This window comes from Thunnus maccoyii, chromosome 13 (genome assembly GCF_910596095.1).
Source record: "Thunnus maccoyii chromosome 13, fThuMac1.1, whole genome shotgun sequence".
NCBI classification, from domain to species: domain Eukaryota; kingdom Metazoa; phylum Chordata; class Actinopteri; order Scombriformes; family Scombridae; genus Thunnus; species Thunnus maccoyii.
In genome coordinates this window covers 31,042,984-31,063,871 of record NC_056545.1, presented here as the reverse complement: position 1 = coordinate 31,063,871, position 20,888 = coordinate 31,042,984, and the positions used below count along the sequence as shown (strand labels likewise).

Below are 20,888 nucleotides of genomic sequence, written 5' to 3'. Positions count from 1 at the left end.
CAGTATGGGTATATACAGACAGGTGACGAATTAAAGGAAAAACTGGTCCAGGTCTGAATGCTTGACCCCTACAGTGAGGGGATCTGGTGGCTCTGTTATGCTGTGGGGAGCATTTTGCTAGCATGGTTTGGGTTTGGTTTGGCTTGGAGGGAAGAGTCACTGCTAATCAATACAAAGTTGTTCTGAGTGAATAAATTTTCTGGGAATGATGGCCAAACCAACAAAAACATGACACAAGCTGTAATAAGCTGGAATTACACTTAATAACCTGCATTTAACATTTACAGTGACATTTATATTAAAGTATTTCAAATGAACACTTGACCCATTCTGTCTGTGTAAGTGTGTTTATACTTAAAAGTGACAATTCTTACCTCTTTCATCACACATGATAGAGCCTGAGCGCCTTTACACGGTGTGATTGTTCTCCTCCAGTTTCTTGCTCTCCTCAGATGTCCCCACCTCCTTCTCTCCAGTTTTCCAGCTTCCTTGTCTGTGGTGAATACAGAATTGCAAAAGGATGATGCACCTCTGCTACAGAATGACCTTCTCACCCTTCTCCAGACAGCATAGTCAGTCACTCCACTGCAGGCTACAAACGTCGTCTCTTCAGCATACACACGCCTGCCTCTGCTGTATCTCCCTCTGCTACGTGGTATGAAAGCCTCCCACCTGATTGTACATCCTCGGCTGCTTATCTCCTCTTTGACATATGTGATCGTTTTAGGGCAGGCAGGAGTGTTTGTTCACTATATTGTCAGAGAGAGAATGTGGCCGTAACCCTTGACTACCTTCCTGCTGATTATTATTCTAGATTCACTCTGAGGCACAAATTCTGGTTTCTCCTTTTGTTTGAATGTGGTGCCAGCTAACAAGAGCAGTGCCATCCAGACTTGAGCAGGGACATGAAATTTAAATGTAAAAATGCAAATGTGAACAGCAGTCGTGCGCTCTAGTGTGTGTTTCTATACCTTGAATTCTTCATGTAGAGCCAGTAGATGAGTCCCACCACGGCAGCAGCCATGAGGAGCCCTACCACGACACCCACTATGAGCTTGGACTGGTCCTCTGAATCCTCCTGAGAACCTGGAAACAGACAGCAGCACTCTGATTCAGCTGCAGGACTAACACTCACACACACACACACACACTCACACACAAGCTTCCCCACAAAGCACCTAAAGGAATTCTCTGAAAGATTGTTTAATCCTTGCTGTGATGAGAACACAGATACCAAAATCATAACATGTGTCCCTAGTAGATCATTGGCTGTAATGCTCCATGCTTAGCATGGGCTACACTATACAGAGCCAACCTGCCTGTGTCTATACTCAAGCAATAAAGTTTCATCGGCTCAAACTTACCACATAACATTTTATTGCTTCGCTTTGGGTTTATAGTTCAGTGACATTCTGGTTGTTACTGTAGCAACTAGCAAGCACACTGAGTTGAGTTCTGTTTACATTCCAGGAAAATAACACCAGCAGTGCAACGATGAAAAGCTGGATATTCTGGAGGAGGAGAAGGTAGCTGGTGTGTTCCTTTAATAGAACAGGAGAGTTTGTCAGGAAGATGAAGAAATGCATTAATGTCAGCATGTCTGCTAAGTGTTTTGACGTTTTGCTGAATGTTTCAGTCTGACTCAACATCACCCTCCATTTTCTCACCAGGTAATAGCAGCTGTGCTATATATGCAGTACGACGGTGTCTGTGACTTTACAAAGAATAGCAGGTGTGTGGAACCTGTCACCGTCGTGCATAATTTATGTCCTTTGGGCTCACGCTTTTCACTTAAATTAGTGCTTACAGTGATTTGTTTTGTTGACAAGAATCAGAAATGGCTAGTAATGTTAGACAACCACAGCTGTGGCTGTAACGTAGGTTCACTACACTACAGCCACATCTTTTAAATATCTGAATCTACACTTGTTTTACAACTAGAAGACCATATATTGTATCTAAAATACAATCTATCCTGAATGAATAGTAGTCTATTATCTGTTTAAGAGTTCAAATGACTGAATTATAGGTGACACATGGAGAGGTCTGGTGACTGTGTTTTCATCATTTAGCAAAGACTATGTGGAGTCCTTTCATAATCATCAAGCACTCTTGATAATCTTTCTAATCTGCCTCTGAGAGCTCATCTGCATGAGTGACCCACTCTAAGCAAAATAATGAAGATGGAAAAGCTGAAATGAGGTTGCATGTGCAGACAGTAATATTTGCATGTGGAGTGATGAGTGTTTGAGGACATGAGTGTTTACTGGCTGTATAATCAGAGAATCCAAGCGGATAACAGTTTAGTTAGCAATGATGCCAGGTTTCACCTCAACTCTAGTTTGAGATTTGTTGAAGAAAATGTTCGACAGAGGCTCCTATTAAAAGTCTAGAAAGTAAAAGAAAGGAGCAAAGGAAAACAAAATCTTACCTCTTTTCTCTTTTTCCTCCTTAATAACTGAAATCAAACATAAATAAATTACAAATCATAAAAAATGAAAGCCAACAAAAACATACACATGTTGTTTGTCTAAAAAAAAACCCAAAGGCAAACTAAATCCTGCCTTGATGAATAGTGAGAGAAGCCTGGCCAGGTGCAGTCACACAAGATGAAATATAAAGCTGTTATTTTTTTCCCCCAAAGTTTTTTTTTCTGATTGTGCCTAACAACAAGTGAACTTAACCTTGGGAAGGGAAGAGCAACAATACCTTCTAAAAGCAACACTTTACTATGCTTTCAGAGAATATGCCAGACAGTGGCTCTTAGACTGCAGGGAAGAAAGGCGAGACAGGTTTAGCTCCCCAACAAACAAGAAATCCAGCCAAACCCCGGAGATAGTGAAGGAGGAGGGGAGACAAAGGGAAAGGAGGATTATCACAGACTGAAAGAAAGAATGAGGAGGAGAGCAATGGCACAGCATGTATGCATGAAATGAAAGGATACCGCTGTAGCATTCAGAATTAGCCTTTGACAGTCCCGGTCTTTCTCCTATTTACTCCTTTTGTTTTTGTGTTTTTTTCATACCAGTTTCTATAGTATGCATAGTAAGCCTTCTGTGTGATTGGTGTGCCTGTGCTACATTTAAATGCAAGTTCTGCAACAGTTTGATTCAGTGAATAACTGCTTTGATAAGAGGGATTGGTGTCAAATCCTTGCATCTGTTACCATTTACCACCAAAACCACCAACACCTGCTTATATTGACATCATTTTGGGGGACAAAGCACAGACATAACAAGGTGTGATTCTATAGTCATTAAAAGAATTGATTCATCCTAAATAGTCCCTGATGTTCCTCTAAATGGTTAATCGGCTTCTGATTATTTCTCCTTCATCTTTGCTCTCTCTTATAATGACAAAAGTACAAACAGCACCAAATCATATTTGATCTCAAGCTAAGGTAGGTTAAGGTACAGCAAGCTCCACACTTCACTTGATCCAACAGACACTAATATAATGCAGCAGAATCTATTTTTCTTGTTATGTCACTATTCTTGTGAAGAAAGAAAGAACTAGTATTACAATTCTTAGAACATCTGCGCCGAGTACCTTTCTCCGTGGGCGTACAGCTACAAAGAATAGCAGTGTGATGAGCAGAAATAACAATATCTAAGCTACTTTGTGAGCATTGTAGTGCCTTGATATCCACAGTTCAACCGTAACACCGCTGTGATGTGAGTTTAAAAGAAGACTGCTGATTAGCATTTACTGTTTTGACTACAAGGGATGAAGACGCTGCTCTAGATGTCAACGTCATTCACACTTCATACGTAATATATTTAATACTTGGTATATTCCTGCTTTCCTGTTTTTTACTTGCTTTGCCTCAGTGTGTTTTGTGTGAATGTCACACCTCCGCACAGCTATAATAATCCATATATTTCTTATCAATGTATTATTATTATTGTACAACCCCACCATTGCTTATTCCTACTTATATATTTTGTTACACACTGTTACTTCATGTTGGTACATTGACCCAGTTTCACTGTGCTAATTGTTAAAGTTTTATCCTCTGGGTTGACCATAAAAAATAAGACAGTTCTCACGCAAGCAACTTGAATGAACTTTAACTGCAGAGAGGCTTTGCATTGGTGTTCGCTCTATTTAGACAACGTCCTGTTAAATGTAACTCAGTTATAGAACCAGCGATGCACTGTTACAAAGAGCAATCATTATTAAAATGAGGCTCCAGTAATCAAGCTACAGCTGAACGCTGCTGGCAAGATCCCCTCTAACTGTGAATTCACACTGGCAACAACACAATCATCAAGCCACCAGCAGCCTGTTTGTTTCATACAGAGCTGAGCTGCAGAAAAACTGAGATGTGTAGATGGTCAACAGGGTTACTGGCTGAGAAAAGCTGTCATTATACAGCAAATCAGATTTGTGTGATTTCATGTTTTAATGGGTGTTAAAAGCCATGCTTGGAGAATGACTGCATCCAGAGTTAATCTTAAAATGAATTTGACTAATTCGTCTCTCTCTGTTTTCAGCTAATGCTGCCTAATTAGCCTAATACATTAACTCCAAACAATGAAAGGCAGTACCACAGCGAAGCAAGTGAGAATACATGATTCATCTGTTCAAAGCTGTATAACTTCAGTGACAGACTTCATAGATACATTACTGCACCTCTCTCTCTTCCAGCAGTTGTTTACAGTGTGCATGAGCATTAACTTACCAGAGGAGACGTTGATGGTCTTGACATCATCTCCCAGCTTGTTGCTGACACTGCAGGTGACCGTCAGGTTCACCCTGGGGATCACAGTGATTTTATGGGTGGCCTTGCCATTGATGTAGGAGCTCTCCTCCTGGAGGCACAGCAAAAACACACGAGGGAAGAAGAGGGTTCAGAAATATTTAGGGGAATAAATCTCAAACATGTAGCAGCCTCTTTAGTTGCACACACATTATTGATTCTACAGGATATTCAGTATATTACTTGACAGGTGGTAAATGGTGTAAATGGTAAATGGTGGGAAGACAGGGAGGAAAATACTGCAAATGTCGACATCAGACAGGGGAGCTGAACTCTGCCGATACGCAGGGGGAGTCTGATAGTAAACAAGCAAACTGCAAACTCATTCTGAATGCAGAAGTAAACACAAAACATCATCTTCCTTGCCAACAAACCTGAATCCAACCAAGAAATGTTGATTCATTGTTGGAGCATTACCTTTTCACAATGAGGCCTGAGGTAGTTCATCACAGAACATCTTGATAAGTACATTATTTATCAGAGTGAATGATGTTCTGCACTGAAGCCTTTCCATGCACCCACGCTGCATGGAAAGGCTGTCTATGAGATTAGTTTGGTAAATTTAAAAAATTAGGTTGAAAGGAGCATGTTTCCATTTTGTATTTTCTTTAATCTGCCTCACTGCACAATGATGTGCAGCATTGTTTGTGTTTCCATTGATCTCTCTCTCAGAACCAGGGCCCAGGCTCTTTAAAACATTCATTCATGACACTGCACCATCATTTATAATCACGTCAAAATCTAGCAGGAGATACTGTCACCTCCAGTCAAAATCATGTATCTACAAATTTGCTGGTTTTGAATTTTTCCAATAAAATCAAGGATTAAGTGTTCCTTTATGGGTTGAGCAAATTCTCTGCTTTCTTATAAATAAATACTTTAAAACCCACTGGATCATGTGAAAATGTGCTGTCACCTGGCAGAGAACTTCACTCAAAAAGTTCACAAATTAGAGATAAGTGTTTTTCACAGGACAGAAACGATATGCAACTGTTTGAAGCATTCATTGCTAATTCAGTCTATTATTCCTACTGTGTATTGTGAGGCTGCTGCTACTTGTCTGGGATATTGCCATCATTTATCAAATGTTTTCCTTAACAGGACAATTAAGCTGCTTTAAGTGTAGAAAGGACCCTCATTCAACTGCCACTGATGCATCATAGCTCAAAGTGTTGCCTGCCAGAAGGATAGTTCACAGGATCCAATACACAGTGGCTGCTACAACAATTCTGCACTATGCATACAGCCGCAATGCAACAACACTGTGCAGAGGGCTGTCATAAAAGAGGAATGGTAGAAAATAGTGAAAACCTCAGTATGAGCTCTCTTTACTTTAATTGCAAGAGCAAAGCAAACTCTGACAGTATCCTCAAAGAACTCTTTAATCACACCACACTGCACTGTTTGCTGTTATCTTGCTTCATTTTGCTGCTTTTTCTCCACCAACACCCTAACTCGACACATCTCTGCTTTTACGATACAAAACACACACACACACACACACACTCACTCACTCTTCCACACTTACATTCGTGCCATTGACACTCCACTGGAAGCTGGGTTCTGGCACTCCCTCAGCCTCGCAGGTCAGAACTTTGTGTTGGGCATCATCAGCACGGTGTTTGGTCAGGCTGGTGATCACAGGCTTTCCTGATGCAAACACATTATATTGTTACTAACATGGTCAGTTCAGTAGCATCTTATAAAGTATTTCATGTGGTGTGGTGTACACTGAGTTAATAAAATGTTACAAATTGCAAGTTTTTTCCAGAAGAACAGATTAAATCCAGATGAAAGCTGGGAACCTTTATGGACTTCAGCTATTGAATGTGCCTCAGGTATGAAAGAGAGATGCACTAGACAGTGGAGATACAGTACTCAAGGTGCCTCAGTGTGGGTGTTATATACTGTATCCTTAACATTTCAGTCAGGGTACACCTCAGGTATCAGTTTTAAAATGTTACATAACATAGTTTCAAGATTTAAAATCAAATTTTGGTTAGAAATAACTGAACCTCCATCCTGGCAGGTTTATAACTTCTTCAAAAAAAAGATTGCTACAACTAACATATGAGAGTGAGACATTCTTAGTGTCCGAAACTTTTCACAAATAGAGGAGATAACTATGACACACAAACACTCACCTTCTACAATCAGTTCAAAGCTCTTTTTTCGCATCAGGCCAGACATGGAAACTTCACATACGTAGAGTCCTGCATCAGCAAAGGTCAACTTAGCAAACTGAGGCTTGCTCACTCTCACTCCATTCTGAAAAACAGAGTCACAATGTATAAGTGAACCTGTACATTTAAATGCACCAGTAACACACAAATTCCTTTCTCATCCAGTGTCATTAGCACTTATCAAGCTGCTCTCACAGCCGCTCCTACTACCAAGGACATTCCATAAATGCATGAATGCAAGATGTCAATTCCATCTTTCTTTGCCCACTTCTCTTGTTCAGGGTCATGGGCATGCTCATTTCAGATATTATTATTGGCTTTACTTTTATCTACAGTATATCCTATTTTGCTGCTGCAATGACCTTATGTTATTTTATTTTATGTTTTATACCAGTCTAAATTTACCCAATACATCAACTATATCTTACCAGGATTTCTGCTTTTGTCTGTAGATAAAAATTTAAACTATAGTTCCTCTTTAAGAACATCTACCATCCCTTCAATAAATGTAACATAATGTGTCTTCCTTTAGGTTTTTATAGTTAAGGCTGAGCTCTCTGTCAGACACACAGTGTTGAATAAATGTTTTGACATTACCACTCAGCTCCTGAGGTGATGAAGGAAACAAATCATCAGTGTCTGACCACTACTCACTGTATATAAGAGCTCCAGAGTGAGTTTCTCCAGGCAGGTTTGATTACTGGCTGAAGAGAAAGTAAACAGGCAAACTCTTCCATTTCCTTATATCTTTCCATGCCTCTTCTGTCTGATCAACACCCAACCTCAGCACCCATTACCTTAGTCCATGTTGTCTCGGCATCACCCGAGGCATTCTTCTCCATCTTCACATCCATGGTGTCCCCTACTGTCTTCACAACCTTCCCAGTGGGACTCAGACTCAGGTCCAGGTCTGAGAAAACAAGACAGAAAAACGATGGTTATGTCGAGTCATATTGGCTGACTGAACTGAAGGTAAGCACAGTGTCCATTTATTTTGCTGCCTCTTATCGCGATGATGCATTAACCATGACGCCCTAATGTCCCATGGTCCACTTTCCTTGCTATTCTCTGGAGAGACAAATGATTTCTTTTAAATAAACCACTGATTAACAAAAAACCAAGTGACAACATTTATTAAGCATTTTCTCATGTATAACACAGGGTCAGTTGTGTCCTGACCTTGTTTAAAATCAACTAGACTATACGCTTCAAGGTGATGCCTCCTACATGTGCTTGGTGAGTAGAGCATTGATCTGTGAGGCTTATGAGATGACATTTTGCTGCTGCAGCTCATGATGTTATATATTTTTCTTATTGTGAACAAAACTCATGTACAGACCCAAACCAACAATAAATTGACCTACTAACAAGTATTGTGTGTGTATCCAAAGTCTGACATATCTTATTCCTCTGGGCTGTAGACCTCCATTGTGTTCCTTCATTACCATGAACACACACACTGAAGTTTATTTTTGACCCACACACACCGTTCTGCTACCAGACATACTAGAAAACCAAAATGTGGTTATTCCTCTGCAAATAGTCCCCAACAAATGCACTATTTCCTCCTGTTTGATTTGCTGAAAACTACAGTGACAAGCTGTTTTGGGAAATAGCTTTTACTTTTACTAAAAATAAAATTATATATTTGAGAGCCATTTCTTAAAGACATATTCAGTAGGGAACAATGGGTTTGGGTCTGAGTGCCGAAACAAGGAAGTGAAGACAAAAAGTGTTGAGAGATGGACTAACACATTATTTGTTTTGGTCTGTTCATGGCATTTGTTGACAATGACAACAATATAGAATAAAGCCAGCATTAATAGTGCATTTTCTGCTATGTTTGTGTTTGTGTCGACAAAATTCTGCAGTGATTCCAGGCTCAAACGCCACAATCCCATATAGCCCATAGTAAGACCAATTACCACTAGGAGGCTGACATGATGTTTTCCCCAGAACATCTTTGAAGTAGATATAACATGACATGGTGGTGCACTTAGGTAATATGGAAATTCTGGTAGATATGAGCTCCCAACTCATATACAGCATTCACATCTGTTTTATGAATTCAGTGTATAATAGACAACTATTTAACCATGACCAGGAAGTCCCAAGAGATTAAACATCTCTTTTTCATCACACCACTGCAAGCTACAAAGCTGTAGTAATTAAAGTATGTTTACAGTCAGTACAATATCCATAATCTATAAACACACATATGTCATCATAAAACTAAATAGCGACTCCTCAAACACTGCATCAGGGACAAAACTAATGGATGCCTTTGTTGTTCTGTTCTTACTTTGCAGTGTATAATAAAAACACTAATTAATCCCACACTAAGTGCATGTTTGTTAAGTCTGGAAAAACTAATCAGCAGTAAGGAAGTTCTACAGGAAATGTTAGTGATGTCGTCTCATTTGGGTGACACATTCAAGACGTTCTTATCCACCATTATTGTTGTTTCCTGTTTATTTACTGTTTAATATAAGTAGAGCATTAAGTGGCTGGAAATAATGACGCACCATAATAATACATCGCTCATCCAGCATGGGTTTAAATAATCTTACTCTTCTTCTTTCTGTAGCTGTAGAATATATGTGAATTGTTTAAAAAAAAAAAATGTATATGTATCTGAGTACAGGACTTGCTGTTTTAGGGGGAAGTTCATCATCTAGTTTTGGCGGGAAAGTGGAAAAAAAATGACATCACACAAAGAGGTGGGAAATGTTGAGCTGTTACAGGACATTTACGTTCCTATCAGCCAGCTAGCTAGCCGGAGCAACGGCAACTTTTCTTTTCTATGAGCACACGTTCCCTCGAGACACACGCACAAACATACACTCACCAAAGTATCTTAAACAATTTCCAATTTGGAGAGCTACTGTTTTTCTTTCCTCAGTCACAAACTCAATTTAAAAGTAGGGAGCTGAAAAAACACTTCTTTGTTTAAGATGTGTGAAATGCACTGAAGCTGCAATATGGGACATAGAGAAGGAAAAATATGTCAGACTTATTTTTTATTACAATCATAGGGCCCATTTGAACTGAAAGTGCAGAAACATACACCTGGGAAGAGGGGAGTAATTACTTGAGGGAGTGCTGGTGGATGGTATGAGGGAAAAAACAGCTTATCAGTTGCCTGAGCTTCTCGCCCACCCAAACACTTTGTCACTTTACTCACTTGATGTCAGAAATTTCTAATTAGTTCTCCTCCTCCCTGCCTGGCACTCCATACTCTGCCTCCCTGCCAGGCTGGGCTCTCAAAGTTGAAATTTGATTACCATTACCCTGCTCCCATGACTGTATTTACAGTGGATAAAAATGCATTGTTATATATGGGAAGTTAAGAAATTTCAATCAAGGAGGAAGGAGAATGAAGAAGTTTTGAGGAAGCAGCTGTTTCTTGGCTCGAGGCAAAAGTGTCGACAACAGTTGGAGGTTTTGTCACAGCAATGATTTCACTCCTTGTTGTGCTACAGGATGCTAAGGCTCTGCATATGTCATGTGTACTCACAGCTAACAACCATGTTTTGGGAATCCTCCATTTTCTCATTTTTAGCCAGGGAGCATTTGTATTCACCCGCAGCCTCTCTCCTGATGTCGGTCAAAGTGTATGTGTCCGAATTTTCCACCAGTATTTTCTGGTCCTGGAAGAGAGAGAAGGGGAGGATGAGGAGGAGGAGGAGGAGAGAGGAAACTATTAGCTTCTGTCATTCTGAAATAATATCAAGAAATGAGAAAGAAAGGAAGAAAGGAGGAAGGATGAAGACAGGAGCCATTTCTAAAAAGAAGAATGCAATTTATACTTCATTATTTGAAATTAAACACCCTCACCTAAAGTCAGATTAATGAAGCATATAGGGTCATATCAGATTTTAAAAACCTATAGCAATAACTCAAAAGTGTATAATACTTGAAATTTAACTGATGTCACCAAATTCTAGTTTGCCTTTTGAATAATATCTTTTCTATTCAGGCAAATTAAAAAAAAAGTGTATTAAAAATTTGTGGCAGGTGATAATGAGTGGCTGCCTCAGTCTGGATAGTGAAGCAATGGCTGAATTCACAATGACCAACTATTATTCCAGAGCAGACAGTACTACTCTCCTTGAGGTTGAAGTTTGGGATCCGACTGACCTTGATGTGGAAGAGGAAGGAGCTGGGTGGGGGGTTGCCATCAGCGTTACACTTCAATGTCACGTTACTTCCCTCCACGATGGGCCCCTTGGGCATAATTTGCAGGCTTACCTTCTCTGACGGATCTGAGAGGTGTAAAAGGTAGCATGAGCTTCAAAACTTCACAGACACCTTCCACTGACAAATAAATCACCTTCACAGTGGATCAATTCAACCATCAAGCACAACAGATACAGACCAGATAATCCTCCATCACATTTCAAAAGGTGACCCCATCAACCAAGCGTGTAGACCACCCTCCTTACACGGGAATAAACTGGGGGAAAAGTCGCCTCACTAGCTTACAAATTGGAAATTCTCCAGTGAACTTGCTGCTGCCGTGGCTGTACAAGATCCCCTCTTTCATTTATTGATCCAAGCCTCCCACTGCAGCTGCTCTTCAAAGTTCAGAAATGTGATCAGGAACACAAAGAGTGCACTGACTGTAATTCCCTGACGGAATTCCCCAAAACCCCCCAAATCCTGAAAAATCCTTTAGCCAACCACAGCAGAGAGCTCAGCAAACACATTGTTCGCCGTGCCGCCAGTATGTGCAGTTTCTAGAGCCTTGTGAAAAACCGCCTCCCATAACAAGTTCAATCATACACCTTCATGTACTCAATCAACAACTATCTCAACCCAGCACAGCCTGCAACCCTTTCACATGTGGTAAAGACAACCACAAAGCACTGACAACACACAGCAATTAAATACATATACATTTTGTATTATATACTGTCTACATGCATACATGTTTTGTAGTGTCCTTGCAACATCTGAGGTCTTGTTGTTCTTGTATCATATGTCAGTTTGTATGTTGTCATTACCTACCATCAAGCATCAGGTACTCCACATTTGCTGTTCTGTTTATATAGCAAGTCAGTTCTGGATTAGGCAGCAGCTTTTTTACTGGTAATCGACTCTGTTGCTACACTGTAGGTGCTTTGGGAGATGGGTTCTCTATTTCAGGAGCTTAAATTTCCCTTTCATTATACACATAATATATGTATGACCAAATTAAAGAAACATATCTCAAAGATTCCCACTGTTTCAAGGCAATTTCATACTAACTGCATTAAACATCTCAGAGCTAGACCCCTGATTGGCTTCCCTCTATAAAATGAATGCTTAAGTTGGTTCATCAATCAATCATCAGTTTGCTGCCTTTCAGCTGGAAAGTCACCGCTTAGCGTTATTACCACATGTGAATTAAAGGAGCTGCTATTGTCAGGCAATCAGTCCAGTATTGAGATGATTTCATTCAGTTCATTCCATTGAACTTATTCAACTCATTATTTAACTACGTTAATCAGAAGGACGTTTGAGCAGTGTTGTTCTTATCTTGAATCATGGTGTGTGTGGTGTATGAATTATTTATGGGGAAGCATTTTAGACATTCAGCTGATGCTCTGGTTGAGTGTTGGCAGTGAGTGAGCTGGTAAGTCTTCAGTGTCTCAATCAACCACATGTAAATGGTCATGGACATAGCTTGATCTTGGAGACTGCAATGAACTGAGTTTTATATGTGAAATTTTTACATTCTTTTTCTTATGAGGATGTTTTTAACCACTCTACAGCTTAAACAAACAATATATTTAGTCTCAGGACTAACAGGTGTTTTCCATTTCAACCCAGTCCTTTACTACCTTGTGAAATAGTCTTTCACAAATAACTGGTAGATGTGCTGACCCTGGACTGTCTGTGTTAGGTGCCTCTGGGTGCTTCTCATTATCTTATTTCATGGCCTCTCACTCCTCAGGTGACCCGGAAATCGTTCTGATCCGCCATCATGAAGGACGTCTCAATTCCCTAACTGCTGTTTGGAAGAGTGAGGAGGCTGCCTGAAGGAGGCTTGAGTGGGGATTCAAGAGACCATCCTTCACTGAAGTCTTTTATCAATCTGACACACACCCTTACTGGACATCTGCAGTGATTGGATGCTGCAGCTGATCAGACTGATCTGAACACTTCATCACCTCAGTTTTATATCAGGACAAAAAACAGAGCCAACTGATATCGCTCTCAAGTTTTGATGTTTTTGATGGGAATGGACGGTTGTTTTCTTTGGCTTGGATAGTTTGGGGTGTGCTTGGCTTCTCCTTTCTTGATGCAAAATGCAACACTTATTAGGTATATACAGTTCTATATAGCATTCAACACCATGCTCATTACTGACTACTCACTACACACCTCATGGTTTTATTTATTTGGGGTATGTTTAATATATTATTAATTTAACTGATTGCTGCTGTGTGCACCTTCCTTTTTTGATGTGATGTGATCAAGCCAGTCACAACACAGATAAATAGGGAGACAACTGGCCCACAGGGGATGAATAAATATAATAATGTAATTTAATTTGAATTGAATTGAATATCCGCAGTCATTCCGATTTGAATAAAGTGGTGCTAAATAAATGATATGTTATAAAATAAGTCTGCTGAACCTGAAGTATTAGTTGAAGAGACACTTTTGGAGGACAAACTGTGAGGGGAATAGCCTAATTTTGTCACCTCATCTAAAAGATCAGTGATCGTATGAGATATGAAAAATAAGTGTGGTAGATTGAACTCCTTTGACTAGTTTATTGCTCTTAACATATTAAAAAAATAGTATAACAGGCCATCAGTGTGGTCCTTTAGTAAATAAGGACAAACACAGTTTTTAACAACAGAGCTGAAAAGCCTTAATAAACATGCCCCTAGTGTCAGTTCATTAAAACAACAACTAAATAAGTATTGAATCTACCAGTTGAAGATGTACCTCTACCTTAGTGCCCTCAGTCCTCTTGACAACCTAGTGTATGTGGGCAAGGGAAAAAACAGAAGGTGTAATACAGTTATGGAGCCTGGTGGCGGCGCTGTATTCCACTCACAGTGAATGGGAAAGGGTTTCAGCTCAGTCTCCTCATTGATCAGCTTATGTGTGGACACACAGACAAAGATTGCATCCATGTCTTCCTTGGTGGCGGCATACTGCAAGGTGGAGTAGGTGGTGGATAGGCCTGTGGCTGGATCCAGCTTTGTGCTGGAGGTGATCACAACAGCTGCGGAGGAAGGAATGGACAGGTAGATATCAACCACACACACAAACACAAGTACAGAATATTGAGCACTGGAGGTGGAGCATTCAGCCTCAGGTTAAACAATTTTCTTTGGTTTAGCTGAACTGCAAAACCAGATGGGTTAGGTTTATTGTACCAGTCCAGGTGATGGAAAGTTAGTAAACCCAGAAAAGTCTTGAAGCGTAAGTTGCCTTTCAGCAACAATTCTGTGACTGTGTACTGTCAGGTACTCACTGTTAGGATTAAACAAACCCTAAACTGTTTTACATACTGTTACTCCACCTGTTACTGTTTGATCCAGGAGTAGATAAAATTCAAATGACAAAAGTCAAGGTGCAGCATCATATTACTGCATCCTTACGTGACAAGTAAACAACAGTGAATGATATCTTTCTATTGTCTATTGTTTAAGCTATTGTCTTGGGTAAATATGATACACTATGACAGATTTCATTTTCACTTTCCTGTCACTGTACAAGAACATTTGCTGGCCCCCAGGGAGATCTCTGTATGACAGCCTGTTGTGTGGTGTGACTGCTAGGATAGTTTCTGGGTGTGTCAGCAAACAGCACGCGTTGCGTTACCTTTCCCATCAGCTACCAGGGGCTTTCCGTTCTTCTTCCAAGTGATCATAGCTGCGGGGTTTGCATCTGCCGCAATACATGTTCCCACCTGAACAAAACAGAAAAGGGAATAAAACAGAAAAACTGAAAAATTATACAACAATATCTACACAACTCATTCACATTTTAACAAATTTCAGGCATTTCATTGAAAATGCTAAGAAGCAGATGCAGAAACATTTATTTCAATTTATCAGTATTTCCATCAGTATCAACTGTCTGTATGGAAGTGATGAGGTTTGATAATAAATTAACTGAACAATGTGAAACTGGTTCTTTATGCCTTTAACCTGAATCATTGCTACAATTTTATCTGATTTCACACAAGAACATCAATATTATTCTATTATTAACATGTTTGTGTGTTTTTTAGTGTGTATGGTAGAATGAATATTATCTCAGAGGCTATTTCACCATGAAAATAATAATTGTGGAAGTAACACTGCAGAAAATACCTGCTTTCACCAGCTAAAAACCAATTTCAGCGAAGACCTAATTTCTCCGTCCTGTTCTCTGTCTCTGTGTGGTTCTATAATGTAACCTCTGCTTTCCAACATTAACAGGAGAATGTTGGACGCAGGCCAGAAAAGACAAACAACTACCTCATTCAGGAATGAATTAGTTTTTGTTTTCATAAGCACACTGTCTCGCTGTTACATCTTTACGACTGAAGGTCAGCAACGGTGGCAGAGATACGCTGTGTGTGAACCAGATAAAGAGTGAGTCATAAGAACATTCCTTCTACCAAACTGCCTGGTTTCATATCCTGTGCTTCTTCCTGCCCCCGAGTGAACGTGACTCACCACAAACGTGGACTCTTCTCTTGGGAAATATAGGTAGATTTATTAACTTATTCATGTATGCATTTAATGTATGTATGTAGGCGTGTTCGTTTTTTATCTTAGTATTGACTAGTTTTTGCAATGGAGACATTCTTAGAAATGTAATATTTATTTGGTGCTGCAGACAACCTTATTCATTTTTTAAAATGATGCATATACTTCAAATGTGTTGAGAAAATGAGACTCATCTTCTCATCCTTCACCAACACATCAGGCTAGAAGAGATACTTCTTTTCATGCGTTCAGACGTTCATATTCATCTTCTAGTCTTGCTTTCATTTTTCATAAAACAAAACTGTCAAAATATTTTGATCCAACTTGTGGCAACTTGTGTAAATGAAATGACAACTGTTTAAAGACTCTAGGCATGAGGTAGCATTTAGTCAACTTATACCAAAATGCACTATTGCAGTCACTCTATGCTTTACATTCATATAGTTACTCACACTGGGAGCTGCCCAGTACAACCAGTCCTCTGCTGTCGGTCATTAAGTAGGTCCACGTGAGACACCCACAGAGTCAGAAGGGACAAATAACCAAGCTAAAGGCATATCTTTCTATCAGAACAGAATCAGATCCACACATTAATTCCATGGCTATCACAGAGCAGGGATACTGTGTCTCTAATCGTGGTGACTGAATGATAAATGGTGGAACATGCACTTATCTGTACTGTGTCAACATCTGATTAGGACTGCTGTCAGTGACGTCCATGTCACACAGATGGTACCACATTACACGCTTGTAAATAATACATAAACAAGTGTAATAATGTCATACACATGTTTACTCAATTGTTTATTGACGGGTCTGATACGTCACATCAGATAACGTACTAGCTGATAGTGTTCACAGCTAACAGTCAGCTGATTTGTGGTTGAGCTATGAGTCAACATTACGAATGAACATCACCAACATTGCCATTTTCAAAAAGCAACAGGTCACATAGTTAATGAAAGCAGACATCCAGCAGGAATGCATTGTAAGGAGGTAATATATCACTATGCTGAATACCAGAATAATAATACTGCTTTGGCATTTACTGTTTTCAGCTTGAGGCTTCTCAGCTTTGTAGTTTGTTTGTGTTTTTTACACTGGTTGCTTGTTCATAACACTGTCGTCCATCACTGAGCCGTTGAAAATGCCAATAGGTGGAGAGTGAATGTGAGTGTCTTGAAATGCAATGCACAGTGGAGCGTTCTTGTTTCAAAGCAGAGCACAGGGCAGAAAGTGATTGAAGTAATTGTTGAGTTGTCAGCATTGATCAACAACCCTGTGAAACCCCTGCAAGTATATTGTGATCATTATGTGATGTGGAGCAGGAAAAGTCAGGAGGTGATTGCACCTTTAAGAGAGAAGTGTGTGTGTGTGTGTGTGTGTGTGTGTATGTGTGTGTGTGTGTGTGTGTGTGTGTATGTACTGTGGCTTTTTTGTTGGCAAGAGACATGCAAAGACAGCCTCTTTAGCTTCCCTCCATTGACAAATTACAACAGCTTAAATTCCACAGTGTCAGTTGTGTTATATATCCTTTATTTAAAAAACACTTTACTGAGTGTACTGTATGGTCTGATCTATGGGGAAGGCTGGAGAATACACTGCTATTTAACTTGACCACAGGAGGAGAGAAGATAGGTTGAATGTGCTGTCTGAGACAGATAACAAAAATTCCCACAACAACCATCCATCATCCAATAGCCTACTGTAATACAAAGAGCTTTTAACATACTATAGGTCCAGGAGGAGAGCTCCATTTAAATGACTTACTGGAGCAACTCAGAGCACGGGCTGCCATCCAAGTACAATGTTTATCTCTTCTCTCTTATTCAGATCAACTCTTTTTTCAAATGCATTTTCCCCCATCACATTCAATGTAAAAAGATAAGCTCCATCTACACCATCTCCTCTCTCTTCTAGTCAAACTTTTGAACTTTTCGTAAATTTCTTTCTAGATGTATTGTATGTTGGTGTTTAAAAATGTCCTTCAGTAACATTTCTTATATTATCCCATACAAGTTCTTAATGTGCGAAGGAAGAAGTCACAGTAACTGTTGGAAAATGTAGATACACGTCTGCCTTTGTGACTCCTGTCAGGAGATATCTTCCGACACTGTAACGAGTCATTACCTTATCTGCCTCTACACTTTGCAGATGACACACTCTTTTATTAATGAACTTAGTCTAACCCACCAAGAGAAGCAATCAGTGAATGTAGCTTCTGTTTTCCTGAGTCTGTGAATGTAAAAGTGTAAAAACAATGTCATTCACAGATGTACGCTTCCAGTGTTTCTGTCACTTTCAGTCAATTAGCTTGACCCAAGCACCACCAACAAGAATCTGTCTGGTGTCTGACGCACGTAAACCACAGAGCAGAAAACCACCACACAAAAAGACACACACACCTTGTTACGAACAGCAGGTTGATGAGCCTCAAACAAAAATCTCTTACATTTCAGGTCATGAATTAAGTTTGCCTGAAATACTATTAAGATGCACACTATGTCTTCATGTCAGATTCCTATCAGTAAACTAAGTTTTCCTTATTCACTTTACTTTAAACCCCCCTGTTCAGCATTTACAAGCAGTATATAAGCAGTTAATAAATGGTTTACAACACACTATAATGCAGTTTAAGCAGCTAAAGTGTTTAACGATCAGTTATTTGACTATTTAATTGACTGATTGATCACTTCAGCTCCAAATTACACAAATGAAGAGCAAAACTGAGTCTGGTTAGAGTTGCTGCAGACAGTATGTCATCCCTAAATTGGTATAATGTGTGACTTTGATGTGAGCTTGCTGTTCCTTTACTTTCAAGAGTAATAGGCTTTCACAGTACTGATTTCTAGATCACTCTGTCCTTCAGAAACTGCAGGCACCACCAGCCTGATACTGCTTTTCAGGAACAAAAGCTTGGTACAGCACGCATCAAGCATTAACACTTGAATTGAAAAGCATGGCTAAGTTCACGACTGATTTTTGCAACCAAATGAAAACGTGACCTCTGATATCCCATGGCTCAGACAGTTAAGGCTTTCTGCATTCTCCACCACGCAACATGACACTTTCCTCTAATTTGGAATTCCACGTGAGTGTGAAGCTCCATCATCTCCCATCTCTCACAAGTTATCAAAACTGAAATCCCTCCACTCCCACTTTTTTTTTCTCATATTGCCTTCATCTCTCCCTGTCTCCCTCCCCTCACTACAAAATGCTCAAAGCTGTTCAATAGTACCTGAATTTTTAGGTGGGAATACCACTAGAGGCAGCAGCAGTCATTGATCCATAATAAATGTGTATATACTGCATGTGGTGGAAGAAATGTGCATTGCTTGAGAGAGAGAGAGGAGGCAGATGACCGCTGTGAATGTGCTGCCCACAGCTTTTCAAAAGTTTTCTCAAGAGATACTCGCTGGAGTGAATGCGAGAGTGTGTGTGTTCAGGGAATGAAAATAAACAGCAAAATAAGGAGAGAAATTCTTGCAGGAGTGGGTGTTTAACTATGAATCAAAGTAAGTTCAGATTTTTAAAAAGGTATGCATTGTTCTTAAAGCCCAGAGATACATTTGTGCACATGCCATCAACATTTGTTGTGGTTTTGCATGTCAGTGTTTTAATAGCAACCATAAAATACACGTTGATACTGAGTTCAGTCATTTTTTACCACAGTGCTACTTTCACTGCAGCTCAACAAATCTCTAATCAACTATGCCTGGCAAAACTCCAATGGAACTCCAATGGAAAATGAAGTGTGTAAGCATTAATATACTGTATCACAACTGATAAAAAGGTGCCTGAAACATATAATGTGTGTAAAACTTCTGTTCAGTAACATGACAAGTAAAAACAATACTATAGTCTAATAAAACAGATTTGCCCCACTCCAGCCACTGTTACTTCCTGTTTAACGGTTAATGTTCTTTGTCAAACAGAGAATAGAGTTGTGGTCGGATGTAATCCAATACCATGGCAACCAGATTGCCAGTCTAGCACACTGGCCATGTGTCAGAATGGTAGTGATATTATAGTCTAACCTGTCCACTTACTACAGCATTAGCTATATAGACTAGGTTACATGTCAGTAGCAGAGATACAGTATGTGAAATGCATAGGTGAAAACGGACAATGGCTTCTTTTCTGATGGATCATCTATCCAAAGCAATGACATCTTGCTTTATTTTATAGTGTCTGTAAATTATCCTCCTCATTGGTCACGCACCGGTTCTACGAGGTTGCAAAAGCATGCAAAGCACAGCACCTTCAGTTAAATATTTTGAAAGTGATTTGGTGAAGCCGTTTCTGTGATTAGATCACACTGATGCTATTTCAGCAATAATTCTGATGTATCGTACACGGTCAAATAGTTTAGTTACACAACAGCGTTTGCACTGCAATGTGTTTCAAGGATAAAACATGAGATGCTACTTTTGCTAAAAAGAAAGTTGGAAAAGAGGCTATGATGAACCTGACGTCTCCTTCATAAAAAGAAAAAATAGTGAGTTACAACCGATTTTGGCAACAGCTTAAGTTTTTGAACTTTGAGCACAAAATTAAGTAGGCTTTAAGTCACTGTGACACAGTAAGCTGTCGTATATCCTCTCCTAAACTCAGAGAAGTGGCAGCCACACTAAATGCTTTTGCTTTAAGCTTTGTTGAACAGCTAATAATTAAGAAAAACAACTGATGTCTGGATTTACATTCATATTGTGAAGAAAATAACCATGTCTATTTACTTCTGCTGAATGAAGGAAATCTTACATTTACAATAAGCTGTTCACAGCCAAGAGGTGCCCAAACCTGAGGACATGGCTGTCAGATGGTGCATATTGACACCAAAAGACCTCTTTTCCTGTTATTAGTTTACATTTTGCAGGACTGGAGAAATGAATAAAGTAGCATCTACCTAAAGACCATACTGGCGGTTATGTATTACTGCTGAACCACTTACCAAATCACACCATCTTTTCAGATCTCACCTGAAAGGCAGCAACTGGTTTCACTTCATTTCAGTACAGTGTGAAAACCAACTTGTGAATCCTTCCAACTTATGTGAGATGGATAACTCATCATAGTAAACAACATTGCAAAGTTATGTTAATGTTGGCAATGCAGTTGCGGGAAGAGACCATTTTCAAAACTCTCCTAGCTGGCGTATTTACAAATGCCCTGATGTCCAAAAACCAAAGGTTGTCGGCCAGAAAACATTTAACTAATGAGCTGTGATGTCAGAAAATCAAA

General features: G+C 39.6%; 1 protein-coding gene across 2 annotated transcripts in view; it reads right to left on the bottom strand.

Moving 5' to 3' along the window:
• Positions 1 to 20,888, bottom strand: part of alcama (activated leukocyte cell adhesion molecule a) — a 73,592-nt gene that overhangs the window by 2,660 nt on the left and 50,044 nt on the right. For both annotated transcript variants that reach the window (XM_042430831.1, XM_042430830.1), the window contains exons 5-15: positions 14,773 to 14,860; positions 14,000 to 14,170; positions 11,086 to 11,210; positions 10,463 to 10,595; positions 7,743 to 7,855; positions 6,907 to 7,030; positions 6,291 to 6,412; positions 4,685 to 4,814; positions 2,432 to 2,458; positions 972 to 1,086; positions 375 to 493 (exon numbers count right to left, since the gene is read on the bottom strand). In XM_042430831.1, the coding sequence (XP_042286765.1) occupies positions 409 to 493; positions 972 to 1,086; positions 2,432 to 2,458; positions 4,685 to 4,814; positions 6,291 to 6,412; positions 6,907 to 7,030; positions 7,743 to 7,855; positions 10,463 to 10,595; positions 11,086 to 11,210; positions 14,000 to 14,170; positions 14,773 to 14,860 (1,233 nt within the window). In that variant the 3' untranslated portion in view covers positions 375 to 408. The remainder of the gene's footprint in view (positions 1 to 374; positions 494 to 971; positions 1,087 to 2,431; positions 2,459 to 4,684; positions 4,815 to 6,290; positions 6,413 to 6,906; positions 7,031 to 7,742; positions 7,856 to 10,462; positions 10,596 to 11,085; positions 11,211 to 13,999; positions 14,171 to 14,772; positions 14,861 to 20,888) is intronic.